This window comes from Salmo trutta, chromosome 9 (assembly GCF_901001165.1).
Source record: "Salmo trutta chromosome 9, fSalTru1.1, whole genome shotgun sequence".
Lineage (NCBI taxonomy): Eukaryota > Metazoa > Chordata > Actinopteri > Salmoniformes > Salmonidae > Salmo > Salmo trutta.
Window position 1 is genome coordinate 19,495,776 of NC_042965.1, and position 13,900 is coordinate 19,509,675.

General features: G+C 45.9%; 1 protein-coding gene across 3 annotated transcripts in view; it reads right to left on the reverse strand.

Moving 5' to 3' along the window:
• Positions 1 to 13,900, reverse strand: part of adgra2 (adhesion G protein-coupled receptor A2) — a 59,099-nt gene that overhangs the window by 25,059 nt on the left and 20,140 nt on the right. For all 3 annotated transcript variants that reach the window (XM_029762882.1, XM_029762880.1, XM_029762881.1), the window contains exon 3: positions 10,763 to 10,834. In XM_029762882.1, coding sequence (XP_029618742.1) covers positions 10,763 to 10,834 — 72 coding nt within the window. The remainder of the gene's footprint in view (positions 1 to 10,762; positions 10,835 to 13,900) is intronic.

The following is a 13,900-nucleotide window of genomic DNA, read 5'->3' on the forward strand; positions in this document are numbered from 1 at the left end:
CTGACAGAACACTTCGCAACAACTTTTTACAGAGGGGAAAGTTTACCCTGACCAGAGTGCTAACAGAACTATGCTACCTTGCCATATCTGTTTGGTATGTGCTTCAATGCTGACCTGCAAACCGTAGTCTCCACATTTATGGAGAGAGAGAGAGAGAGAGAGAGAGAGAGAGAGAGAGAGAGAGAGAGAGAGAGAGAGAGAGAGAGAGAGAGAGAGGGAGAGGGCAAGAAATCAATTGCATGAACAAAATGTTTGAATGTGTGAGAGTGCAAATTACAATGTGTTTGTCTGTTTGTGTGTGTGTGTGTGCGTGCATACGTGTGTGTGTGTGTGTGTGTGTGTGTGTGTGTGTGTGTGTGTAAGTGTGTGTGTGAGAGAGAGTCAGACGTCGCGTTAGAGCTGTTGACCAGGGCGGGGAGAACAATGCTACTGTTTCCAGCCTGGCGTATCCCGGGGCTCATTAGCACCACGATGAAAGGCGGGGCACTGCCCACCACTTCCTCCCTTATGGTGACTACTGAGTCTCAGACACACACTTACTGTACCGCACACACAATCTGTGCACAATAGACCACAGGAGGCTGCTGAGGGGAGGACAGCTCATAATAATGGATTGAACGGTGCGAATGGAATGGCATCAAACACATGAAAACTATGTGTTTGATGTATTTGATACCATTCCACTTATTCCGCTACAGACATTACCACAAGCGCATCCTCCCCAATTAAGATCCCACCAACCTCCTGTGACATAGACAAAGCCTACACTTTTCCTCGTAGACACACACACATACTTACATTGTGCCATAGAGATACACCAAGAACCACAGAATATACCCAGCAAACCAAAATTGGTTCTGTGAAAGTTCCCAGAACATTTGTTTGGTCGTGGCAAATGTTCTCATAACACAAAAACTGTCCAGTCGTGCGGATGTCTAGGATGTATGATTGAATGCTGGCTTGGGATAAAAGACCTGGCTTGGGAACCAAACATTGCAGTTTCAAACCCCACATGTTCAGCTTGTCAACATAGGAAGTGTAAAAAATATGGTTGTGTCTGTATGATTAAATGCTGTTCAAATGTCCTATGAATTAAATGAAAATACCATGTGTTCTATATCACATGGTATTTGTGTTCTATATCAGTCCTCAAATGTGAATTGCCATTTTTATCTGGATAGAAACACAATGGGGATGTATTCCAATATGCTTTAAAGAGCAAAACATTTGCATGCTGAGAATGTTGTGGGAATATTAGGTAAAAATTAAATATAAAATGTTCTAAATGTTCTTGAAATGATCTGAGGACCTCCAAGAGAAGGTAAATGTATATAGCGTGAACATCAATGGAATATTATATTAAACCTAAAACAAATATGCTATGAATGTCATAAAAATAGACTTATTTGGAAATTGTGGAACAGTGTGCAATATTGTGGGAAGGTTTTGTACAACCTATGTGAATATCACAAGAATATTATTGTGACATCTCAGACAACTCCCATAACTTAATTAAATGTTCTGGGAACCTTTAAAGAAGTCAGAAAGGCTGTTCTGTCAACATTCTATCAACATCAAAGGAATGTTTTGTGCACCCTGATACAAACATTATCTGAATGTCAGCACAACAGGACAGTTTTAGTGTTTTGGGAATCTATATCTTGTCATAACTCCACAATGTTTCCACAACCTAAAAAAACATTCTGGGTACCTTTAAAGAATAGACTAAATGTGTTCTGGGAAAATTCTTCTAATAAGTTCATGTTTTTCACAGTTTTTGTGTTATGAGAACATTTGCTGCGACCTAATGTATGTTCTGGGAACTTTCCAGAACCAATTTTGGTTTGCTGGGAAAACATTACTGCTACATTGTGTTATTACATTACTTGGAAACCTAATTAGAACATTTGGGGAATGTTCTGTGGTGGTTGTTACAGATGTTGTACACCACATTTAAGGTGAATGTTAGGAGAACATTCTGAAGATATTTTATTTGAAAAACATTTGTGTTTTTGGGATGTTTTCATTTGAATGTTAGATACAATCCTTATAACTTAAATGGGAATCTTAGCTAATGTTCTGGGAATGTTCCCGGTTTGCTGGGTATACACATACACACTACTGTGCTAGAGACACACACACTCTCTACCACATAGACACACTGGCACTCTGGTCTTCTTATGCCCCCTGCACATGTTCCTTCACAGGAGGTGAACCTGATGCCCAATGTGTCAACAGCAGTCTTCAGATAGTAAATCAAGTCCCATGTGCACCCATACATCTATACTCTCCACAATCTGCCCTTTCATACACAGCCTTAGAAGGGGCAGAGAAGTGTGTGCTTTAGGCCTATGAGTATCAACAGTCAGGCACTCCAATACACTCTCTTATCACCGAGCTGGGGAATGTGGAGGAGAGCACCAGAGTCAACAGAGCCATGCAGACCCAGCAGGCCACACACCCAGGCAATGACTTCCTTCTGCCCTCTGAGGCAGCACCCTCCCAGACATCGACTTCACAGCTCACTGGCCCTCACACTGATGACAGCAGCTGTCACCAGCAAAGAGGAGCAGCATACACAATGTCTGAAGAAATGTCAAATGCAAATGCTCAATGTATTTCACCTTGAAACATACTAGCATGGAATTGCAGTCGTAGGTCTTCTGTGGATCTGGAATGTGATGCTGGGTATGCTCTTATCATTGGGGTCCCAATAACAAACACAAGAAATGTTGAAGTGTAATTTTCCCTCCCTTATATTGACTCTTATCCACCATCTCCCACTTTCACTTATCGTTCCTTATAGTTGTAGAACAAACATACTTGAAATAAATATGAAATCAAACTTCTGACTTACGGCAGTAGTACCATGGCCAGAGCAAAAACAGGTCAAGCTCTCCTGTGTGCCTGTGACTATGGGACATGGAGGCGAAGAACTGACAACTTGACAATCTGCATCAAAATGTCAACAACCCCAAAAAAATGTAAGGAGAAATAACTGATTCCAAAATGGATTTGTAACCAACATCCCTTTAAGCCCAGTGCTTTATCCCCTACACCACATGTGGCCCATATGATTGGGCTTTGACAGCATCCAACCCACAGCCAGTCTAAAAAGAGCCATTGTGTTCTTCAGCTGGGCCTAACACCAGAGGCTGCTATTAAAGACTGTATTTTTTCTCCAAGTCTTCTCCCAATCAACGGGGCTGGTCCTTTGCTGCTCTGAAGAGTCCTTCCTGTCTGGGACGGGACGGGATGTGCTCACAGGGCAGCAAGAGGGTCATAATTAAGACGACTGCTGTATAGCGCTCCAGGCTGTGGAGTGTTCCATTATCAGGCCCACTGTGGCAGGGGATGGAGTGTTCCATTATCAGGCCCACTGTGGCAGGGGATGGAGTGCTCCATTATCAGGCCCACTGTGGCAGGGGATGGAGTGCTCCATTATCAGGCCCACTGTGGCAGGGGGTGGAGTGCTCCATTATCAGGCCCACTGTGGCAGGGGAGGGAGTGTTCCATTTTCAGGCACACTATGGCAGGGGATGGAGTGTTCCATTATCAGGCCCACTGTGGCAGGGGAGGGAGTGTTCCATTATCAGGCACACTATGGCAGGGGATGGAGTGTTCCATTATCAGGCCCACTGTGGCAGGGGAGGGAGTGTTCCATTATCAGGCCCACTGTGGCAGGGGATGGAGTTTTCCATTATCAGGCCCACTGTGGCAGGGGATGGAGTGTTCCATTATCAGGCCCACTGTGGCAGGGGATGGAGTGCTCCATTATCAGGCCCACTGTGGCAGGGGATGGAGTGCTCCATTATCAGGCCCACTGTGGCAGGGGATGGAGTGCTCCATTATCAGGCCCACTGTGGCAGGGGATGGAGTTTTCCATTATCAGGCCCACTGTGGCAGGGGATGGAGTGTTCCATTATCAGGCCCACTGTGGCAGGGGATGGAGTGCTCCATTATCAGGCCCACTGTGGCAGGGGATGGCGTGTTCCATTATCAGGCCCACTGTGGCAGGGGATGGAGTGCTCCGTTATCAGGCCCACTGTGGCAGGGGATGGATTGTTCCAGTGACACCTACAATCCCATACCTCTTTCACTCCACGGGGAGTTGAGTTGTAGCAGGGTGTTGCGTTCCCTCTCCAAGAGGCATACGTAACAAGGCCATAGCCCTGGTGAGCAATGGGAGAATGACTGAAGCCACGGAACAGCCATTCATTATCACCCAGACTGGAATTCACTCAATTGGGGATAGGTTTTTTATAAGTAGAGCGAAAAGGTATTTCATTCCCCATTTTCTATACTGTACCTATCTACAGATGCACAACCAGGTCACACTATCAACCTTCCGAGCTATGAAACAAGTGTTTGTTTGGGTGTTCATAATGAGACAGAGAAAGAAAGAGGGTCTTAATGGTTAACTGGCACCTTGGTCCCGACAGAGGTCAGTGGAGACCATTTTTGTGCCGCGTGTCATTTCCTGTCTCGTTGGCGTCTCCAGCACAGAGGCCCTTGCTCGTTTATTTTTTACGGTTTCCTATTTCTAATTTTTTTTACTAGCTGCTTTTTCCCTGTAGGGAGGGGCAGGTGGGGATGTGGGGTGGCCCTGTGTAATGGCCCCCTAGACCCCCCCACTCCTCAACACACTTGCTCACAATGGGGGCTCTGTAACACAGCCCCCAAACCTACTTCTGCCTTCCCCCAAAACAGGAAACCCCGATCTGCCGAGCTCTTGTTTTTCTACTAATTTCCTGCTTTCCTGCCCCTTCCACAGATTATTTTCTTTATTTTCTTTGTCTGGTTCCCCTCAGATTAGATCCCTAATCTACATTAGCTCGTGTTCATATGGAAACCAGTTGCTTTAGCCATGTCGGTTTGTTCTACAGTCCACCGCATGCAGCCTTTTCTGTCATAGCAATAATGACATGCTAATAACAAATAATAAACAAGCGCCATCATTACCCTTGAAAACACAATCAAAAGAGGCTACTGGCACATACATACAACCCTCAGTTGGAAATACCATAAAAAAACCTACAGGTGATTTAAAATCATGCTGTAAATAGTGTTTCACCTGAAGGTACATGTGGTTACATCTGATATTGGGTGCAACTAAAAAGAAGCCTGTTCTAACACTGGGTAATATCAACCATGCCATGTCACAGAGCTTCAGAGTTAACTGTCCTGAAGGAATCTGGCCACAGCTCTGGTCATGACTGGCATTCATTTAAACTGTGGTACAAACTGCACGCTAGTTGGGGAAAGGATGTACTGAAATAGCCATGTATACTTTTATTTGAAGTGTAACATTTCCTAGGTTGATTATAGGTTTCTAGTCTGCTGCTAGGGGTACAGGAGATTATTCTGCCAAGGAAAACTCCGTGGACTTACTGACTCCAACTCTGAGTTCTGGAAGGAACAGGGCTAGATGACAAAAGGGAGGCAATGCCCACTTTGGCTCTTCTCTTGATTCCCATTAGTATGCATGAGGTCCTGTTAGCAACCCTGTTATACACAACTTCACCCACGAAATTGGGTGAATTGACCACAATTCACTTTACGTCAACAGTATAGACAGTACAGTATAGAGGTCATTCATTTATAATGCACGGGGTGATTTATTTTTTGTCATTCTTGTTGGCTACTTTTCCCTGTTTGTATATGAACAACTGTCCCCCTGTGTAGGACTATCATAACAGTGCGGAGATATTAGTCCTGAAAACCAGCCGGCTCTTATATTCTACAGTTTTCAGCAGTAAATGAACAGAAGGGTCCTAATAAAACAGGCAGTGAAAATATGAAAATGTAGTAAATCCATAACATTATTTGAAAAGCAGACAAAAACACAGGCAGAAATAGGCCACCTCCTCCACCGCTCTGCCAATGAGCTTGCAGACAGTAGTCTGGAAATACTTCATTCAGAGTTAGGAGTGGGCCAACTCTACCATAGGGAACGAACTGGTAAACAATGCCGTTCATACAAAATATCAATGAAAAGGAGCACAATCACAGGCGATGTGAGAAAATGCATCCAGTGGGCGGACTGCAGCGAGTAGAGGAGTAGTGAGAAAGAGAGGGGTGGTGGAACCGTCCGGTAGAGTGAGAGACAGAGAGGACTGGGAGAGGGGGAGATGCAAAGAGGAAAGCAGAAAAGGAGTGAGAACGGAAGTGGGGGGGGGGAAGGAAACGGAGAAACCTCAAGAACTTATGAAGGAAAAAGTCATTGAAATCATATAAAATTTGCTGCATGTACGTTTAAGAACCACTGGCATATGAAGAATTCTGTTTAGTAATGAGCTTAGAGAGGACTTGCTCGCCGTTTCAATAAACCCCTAGAGCCACGATTGAGTTAAGCTTACAATACAAACACTCCCCGTTCCTTCAGTTTATCTTCCAGACACATCTGGAGTCTATCAACTCCAACAGCACCCCCCCCCCCCCCTTTTTGTTTCCACTCTCTAGCACGCTTAACCCCTTCCTCACTCGACCTCCTCATGTCACGCACATTCATTAAGTGGCTGTTGCCTCACAGGGGCCATTCAAAAGCGTATGCAGGAAAAGGTACAACACAAACGCTCATTTGTTTGGTTAGTGAGAAATGAGACTCCTGTGTCCAGCCATCTCTGCTCCAGCTAGGAGTTCAGGTTGTTTTGGGGAGGGTGGCTGAAATCAGAGCATTCCTTCAGCCTGGATCTGGGCTCTGCTCTGTTGTGCCCAGAGGGTCTAGACAGCAGGGCTCCTAGCCACGGCCACTGCCACCACTGGATTTACAGGGCAAAGCAGTGCCCACCTCTGCACTACTCCCACTCATCAAGGTATAATTTGCTTAGCCTCTGTGGAAATAATGTTAATCTCCCCACCAAAGAAAACAACAAGACTTTATATAAGGGAAACTGCTGGTGCACTCACTCTCTTTAACCAACAGCCTTCATACCATCTTTAGCCATTTCGTCTCCACTTCCCCTGCGTTGGATGGTAAAGTTGTTTAACTTGGCCTTGTTCCTAACCCTGACTTCTCAGAATGGCAGAGACGATTTCAAGGTCTGCTTCAGCAGAGCTCAAGCACAGCTTGAGAGGCTCCTGCCTCTACTTTATATAACTGATGTTATCGGGACAAATATGAATGAATAGGACACAGTATTTCAGAGACACAGTAGACTTATTTCAATCATATCAAGGACATTAACCCTCTGCTATACTGTCTCCCTCTCCATATCTACAAATTCCCATGCCCTTCTTGACTTACGATGACCAGTAGTTTCAATGCAAACATCCCCTCATTCTTAGCCTTCTATATAAATCACAAACAAGTGTGTATATCCTGTTCTTAGCTGAAGTGGCTTCAACTAGGCAGGAAGTGAGGGTAAAAAGAGATAAAACAGCCCACTGCAAACCAAACATTTCTTACAGACAAACCATGGTTAGAATAACTATGAATGGCTGTGATTGGCTATGAAGGAAATGTATAGGTCAGGAAGGATCACGTCAAACAGTGACTTTTTGAAAAGGCTGTGAACTGGCTCCATCCTGCTTGGCAGACCCAATCCCATGCAGCCAACTTAGCTCTTCCTTTCCTGTCCACCACAGTGCTCCTGCTCCTTCACCTATCCACTCTCTACCTCTCCACTTTACCTCTCCCCTCTGTTCTCCCTCTCCCTTTGTGCTCCATCTCTCCCTGTAGGGTGAGCAGGCTGGTAATGAGGGCCCCTTGTGCCCTGGCTGTCCTGTGTCCCATGGTGCAGTGGGGGCCTGTTGGAAAGGAGCCAGACCCTCTCTGCTCATTATTCTCATTACTTCGCCTCAAATCAGTGCAGGACAGGCCGCTGGGATCTGTCCACAACTCATAAAGGTCCCTGCTCGTTAGTGGACCCGCCTCGTTAGGGCCTGTGTCAGCTCCCATCAGAGAGGGTGTGCTGTGAGGAGGTGGGGGTACAAGGAAAGGTGTGTGAGATTGTATGTGTGTGTGTGTGTGTGTGTGCGCGCACACAATAAAAAGCTGTGTTGTATTCTAGAACTCTGAAGTATGCAGTCGATACAACTGTAGATATTGGGATACAAACCTTTCAAAAAGAACTACAGTACAACATACAGATATCCTGTAAAAGGGAAAAACAAACAATGCTAAATTGCTCTCTGCACTTGGGTGGCTTGGCAAGTTGGAAGTTTATGAAGGCAATAGCGACTTTGAGTATGTTTGGCCTTAGGAAAGTCCTGCTCTGCTCTGGTTGGAGGAGGGGTTCCTGACCTGTAGATGTGCTTTCATACTCATAACAGCACAGCTCTGATTATACTCAGCTCTGCCTCTGCTTGGACTTCTGTTTCAAACATGGCTGAGTAGGCTGAGAGGGACAGCAGGTCTGTTTAGACATCGACTTCTGGAAATTATGCATGGAGGAGTTCGGGATGCCCATAATAGGATACACACACAGGAGGTAGACGGACACTGAAGTTGAGACTGAGATCCATTGAAATCTGGGTGCATTTGACTGTCTGGTTGCCCTCCTGAATTTAGGGAAGGACTGCTGTGGTGTTATTCCCTGGTGTGTGTTACCCGGCCCTCGTGGGCTGGCCTCTGATTACACTGCTAACCACATACAGTATATGAGTAACTGCTAGCCACTGGACCAAATGACAAGCACATGTAGACAACAGGCTGGAAATAATGAGCAGACCTGAATGGTGACCAAGATAGAGACAAAACAAAACAACCCAGCAGCTCGCAGGGGGAGGAGCACAGTAGGTGGACAACAAGCTAAATACATTTTGCAGTCTTGTTTTTTAACTTCACATGTATCCGTTCCTATCCATCTTTGCCCCGTTGGATTTTGAATTATGTCAAGGTGGTATATTTTGATATGAAGGCAATTTTAAGTGAAAGTCATGAAATGCTGAGTTACAGAGTGTGAAGCTCAAGATGAGTGAGCAGACCTCCAGTGCAGTGTGTCAGAGGGCCGGTGAAGGTCAGTGCAGTGTGTCAGAGGGCCGGAGGGCCGGTGAAGGTCAGTGCAGTGTGTCAGAGGGCCGGTGAAGGTCAGTGCAGTGTGTCAGAGGGCCGGAGGGCCGGTGAAGATCAGTGCAGTGTGTCAGAGGGCCGGTGAAGGTCAGTGCAGTGTGTCAGAGGGCCGGAGGGCCGGTGAAGGTCAGTGCAGTGTGTCAGAGGGCCGGTGAAGGTCAGAGGTCAGAGCAGAGGAGTGAAACGAGCCCTGTGTGATTCACATCATGTCATCTTTTGCGGCAGACGCCCACAGCTCCTGCTGAGTGTGTGTTTGTGTGTGCGCCCTTACAGAAAAACCACATACATTTGACATATTTTCATGTGATAACGTGACAACATGTTACTACACATGTGAAACATGAAAATACATGTGAAAACGTGATGACGTGAAGTGTTCCAATAAAAAACGTTTTCACATGATTTTACATGTGTTTTTCCACATGTGAAAATTGTACATTTTTCAGTAATGGTGTGCGTGTGTGTTTGTTCTGGGTTCTGTGTCTCTCTCACTAGATCATAGTTGTACTGTAGCCCTGCAGGCCTGCTCAGTCCCTTACCCCCTGCTAGTTTTACCACTGTCCCAGGTACAAGGGCCTGTTAGTGGGAAAGCTCAGGTTACCCACCCCACTAACCCAGGGCACTCTGGGGGGTCTTATCTGCACTTGCAAAAACAAGCAATATCATCTCGTTTTACATCAAACAAACAGTTCTGCCAAAGCCCCATACCACTAATCAAATCTCAGCTAAAGGGTCTAACAATACAGGTCATAAAGGTGAGCAAACTAAGCTTGAAATGGGTGAGGCTCTAACTAGGATTTCTCCTCTGGGTAATAGAGAGCCTAAGAAGAAGGTAAGAACACGGTCACACAGGTTTTCTTGCCTTGCGTAGCTCACATGGCAGACAATAACAGAGGGTCTAGCGGTTTCTGCAAATGTAGCTCTTTTTTCCAGACCTGCATGTCTGGGTTGAGATCCAGTAGGTAGGTACTAACAAGCTAACAACTGCAGCGAATTACCATATTTGTCTTTCTTCCAACATTTTGGAAAAGCTTGTTAACTTCATGTGTGGCAGCTCAGAGTGACATGTGGAACTAATATTGCTTAAGCACCTCCTCCCCCCACCCCTCCTAGACATGCACAGTTGTTGGCCCCATTTCATACATACTGTACACTACAACACTGTATACTCTCATTTTGTTGACGCAATGTAAAACTCCCTTCATCAGTGTCACTCAGCCGTTATATTTGTGTCCTTATGTTGACAACAGCAAGGACATTTTGTGCCACTGATGAAGATCAAATCCTCAGAGGACTCAACTGTCATCTAAACTGTAAGGATCGATAATAAACAGCCAGTGAACTAACTAGGCACTGAGACCCTACCTCCAGAGCGTAAAGCCAGCCAGCCAGCTGCCTCAGTCTGAGCTGCAGGCAGCGCAGGCACCGCCAACAGCCTGCTCCTCCCATGGATCCCCTTATCTTGTCCTGTAGAGCAGGGCTTCCCTGATAATGACGGATGGTGGTGTAATTATGCAATCTTTTCACATAAATAACCACTCTCGGTATTTCATCTTCCCTGCTGAAGCCAGCCCACTGGATAGCCGAGCTGCGAGATGCATAGATCTCCCTGACCCCCTGTCTCTGTGGGGCCATATGGGCTCTAAGCACACAGCACCTAACCTGTTGTCTTTAAACCTGCCAATGTTGAACCTATGAGTGAGACCCCAGGACAGAATCAGATGATGTGAAAATGACAAGCGTACTCACAGTTTCTCCAAGACGTAGAGTCCAAGAAAGGATCCATTTCTTAGAACCCTGATCCGATTGTTGCTCAAAATTCTGTAAAGAAAAATGAAAAACCAAGATATCATTAGTTTTGCTTCATGAAAAATATTGAAAAGCACAAACACACACAGTAGCCTACGAGATCTATTTGTCAGACCCCTAATTAGGATATGAAAGGAGTTAGTGCAAAAGCAGAGAAATAGATGACCAACAACTCAATTGCCCAGAGAATGGGTTTCAGATAAAAGTAGGACTCCTCTAAGAGGGTCAGAATCTTTATGAGAGGATAAGCAAATTGCATGTTGATTTCCCGAGCAGCAGTGACACACGTGATTACCCTGGCCAGAGACATTACACTAAGCTGTTTCCAATTAATCCAAAAGACTAAATAGGAAATTGAGATTGGGGGGTGGGAGTGGGCGGTAGGAAGCTGTAATCATGATAATCATCCTGGATTCATTTTTACATCAGAAGCCAACAGAGTCCACATCAAAGGAAAGTCTGCGATCGACATGACAATTACCCTTCTCCCTATTGGCAAATCATTTGGCTTATAGGGCCCTTATCAGAAAAGAGGGTGAGGCGCTTTCTAGGACCAGCATGCACTGATCAGAGCAGGCAATCCACTTTGTCTCAAAGGGCATCATGGGAAACAGTATTTAAAGTAAATCAGGCATGCCAGCCCATAGGGACCCAGTGCAGTCTAAGTCAGCTCAGACTGACAGAGAGGCCATCTTTACATTCCACACCACTACAGAATCCTGCCAGCCCTAACCCTCTGACCTGCCTCAGACACAGCCAGGCCTCCGCAGGGTCCTACACAGGGTCCGCGGTGACATTCCCTTTCAGTGTAAACTGCTCAGGAGACACACAGCCCCTGGTCCTCAAGCCTGTACCCCCCCACTACTCTATAAACCCCGGTGTCGTGGCCCCTGTCAGGTTGGCTGTGTGTCGTGGCCCCTGTCAGGTTGGCTTTGTGTCGTGGGTTCTGTCAGGTCGGCTGTGTGTCGTGGGTCCTGTCAGGTTGGCTGTGTGTCGTGGGTTCTGTCAGGTCGGCTGTGTGTCGTGGGTCCTGTCAGGTCGGCTGTGTGTCGTGGGTCCTGTCAGGTCGGCTGTGTGTCGTGGGTCCTGTCAGGTTGGCTGTGTGTCTGCCACACCGTGTCTCTGTGATCCTGGACCCTCAGCGGGGAAGCAGAGTAAAGCAGGGGCCTGGCTCAGGCGACAGCTCGCCATCATTAACACCCCCCACCCCCCACTCACTACGCCCTCTCCTCATTCCCCGGGGCACTTAATAGGCTGTTAGTGAGATTAAATGTGTTTTTAATCGATGCTGAGGAACAGAGAGGAGCACGAGTGTGTGTGTGTGTGTTTTAAAAGAGGAAGCTGACTGTGAACAGCCTGTGAGATTTACAGATGCAGCAGAATCAGCCAGTCCCCAAACTTCCTGCCACATCAATAAAAACACAGCCCTCATCTCGTCGCCTTTTTGTTCACTTAATGAACAGATTTAATCACCACACCCCTTGTGCAGCACCAACCAGTCACTTTGTCAACTAAGGGGTTGATAATGAATACATTGGTCATTAGTCACTTAATCAGCACTGGAAGAAATAAACTATAACATTGGTATACTGACATTGTCTAAATGTGCAGCTATCTATCCGTCTACTTCAACTAGGCTAATGCTTTCCCTTCCTTTTTTTCCCTGAAACAAATTATATTCAAATCCATATGCAAATAAATGTGCAGAAAATGCAGACTCATGTGTATCGTTGTCATCCTAGGGCGTAGCCTGAAATTGAACCTGTGACTTCCAGACCTATGGTCTCACGCTTCAGTTAGGCACAGTATCTCTCATATAACTCGATGCAGGCCTGAGATGAAAGCGACAGAAGATCCGGAACGGCCTGAATAATTCAATACAGATAGCAGAGCAGACAGTCACATCTGGCAAAGCAACAAGCCATTTAATTCAACACAGAAGTTTAGATACTGAGAGTTCCTTTTTGACTAAGCTTATTATTCAGAGAGAGGCCGATTAGTCTGAGGACTGTGTGCATGTGTGCTTGAGTGCGTGCACGTGTGTGTGCATGTATGTGTGTGTTCATGTTCATATTTTTGCATGATTGTGTAGTGGGTGCTTGTGATAGACAAGCACTAGTCTGAGCTAGTCTGAGCCAATCAGCTCAGTATCTAAAACTATTAGCCTTAAGCGCATCAATTTCAACAGAATATAATGAAACCTACAGTATTTTCTACATTGCACAGAAGAACTTGAAAGTAAATACACAAACATGTAGCATAAAGCACATTGTGGAAACATAAGATGTACATTTCCAGGAAAACAAAGGGTCTGGCGATTCAGGACTTCAGCATATCATTTTCCTAGTCTAGTACACCCGTGTATCTCTGATGTCTGTAGCAGAGTGCACATTGTTCTTTCACAGGATCAACACAAACAATAGTGAGTAAGACACCGAGAAAGAACGAGGGTGAGACAGAGCTCTGTAAACAGCCTGAAATAGGCTGTATGCTCCCTCCCATTAGGCTAAACAGGAAACCAGACAATTAGCTGTTTGTTCAGGACGCGGCAGACAGAGGTCAGGGGTCAGGAGGAGAGCACTTCCTGGACAGCCAGGAGATGCACAGAGCAGAGCGCTGTCCATGAGCAGGTGGAAGACAGGAGTGACCGGAACAGAGAACAAGCGAGGAATATGAGAAACATTCACTGCTACATCGAAATACACAAAGGCTGTATAGAGTATTGGAGTATTTTTAGAAGCACTAGCGATGAGCGAGGTCTGTGCTTGATTGAAAAAGCATGGGTCACATCCACCATTCATCACTGAAGTGAGGAGGAGGAGAACACTGCTGCTCACCCTGAACTTGATAGAGTGGCCTGTGTTGTTTGAATGGGCTGCTGCGCCTTCACACTGACTGCCCCCTTGACAGATGGCACATTGAGTTAGTCTGCCTCCAAATGCAATTGCAGCTCTATGGTGTGCGATATGAAATGTGCACTAACTCAATCCAGACATTATCTAAGGTACAGCAGAGCTGCATTAGCCTCATTCATTTGGCCCTTAAAGACCAGCGGCCTATCAGAGATCAGAAATTATA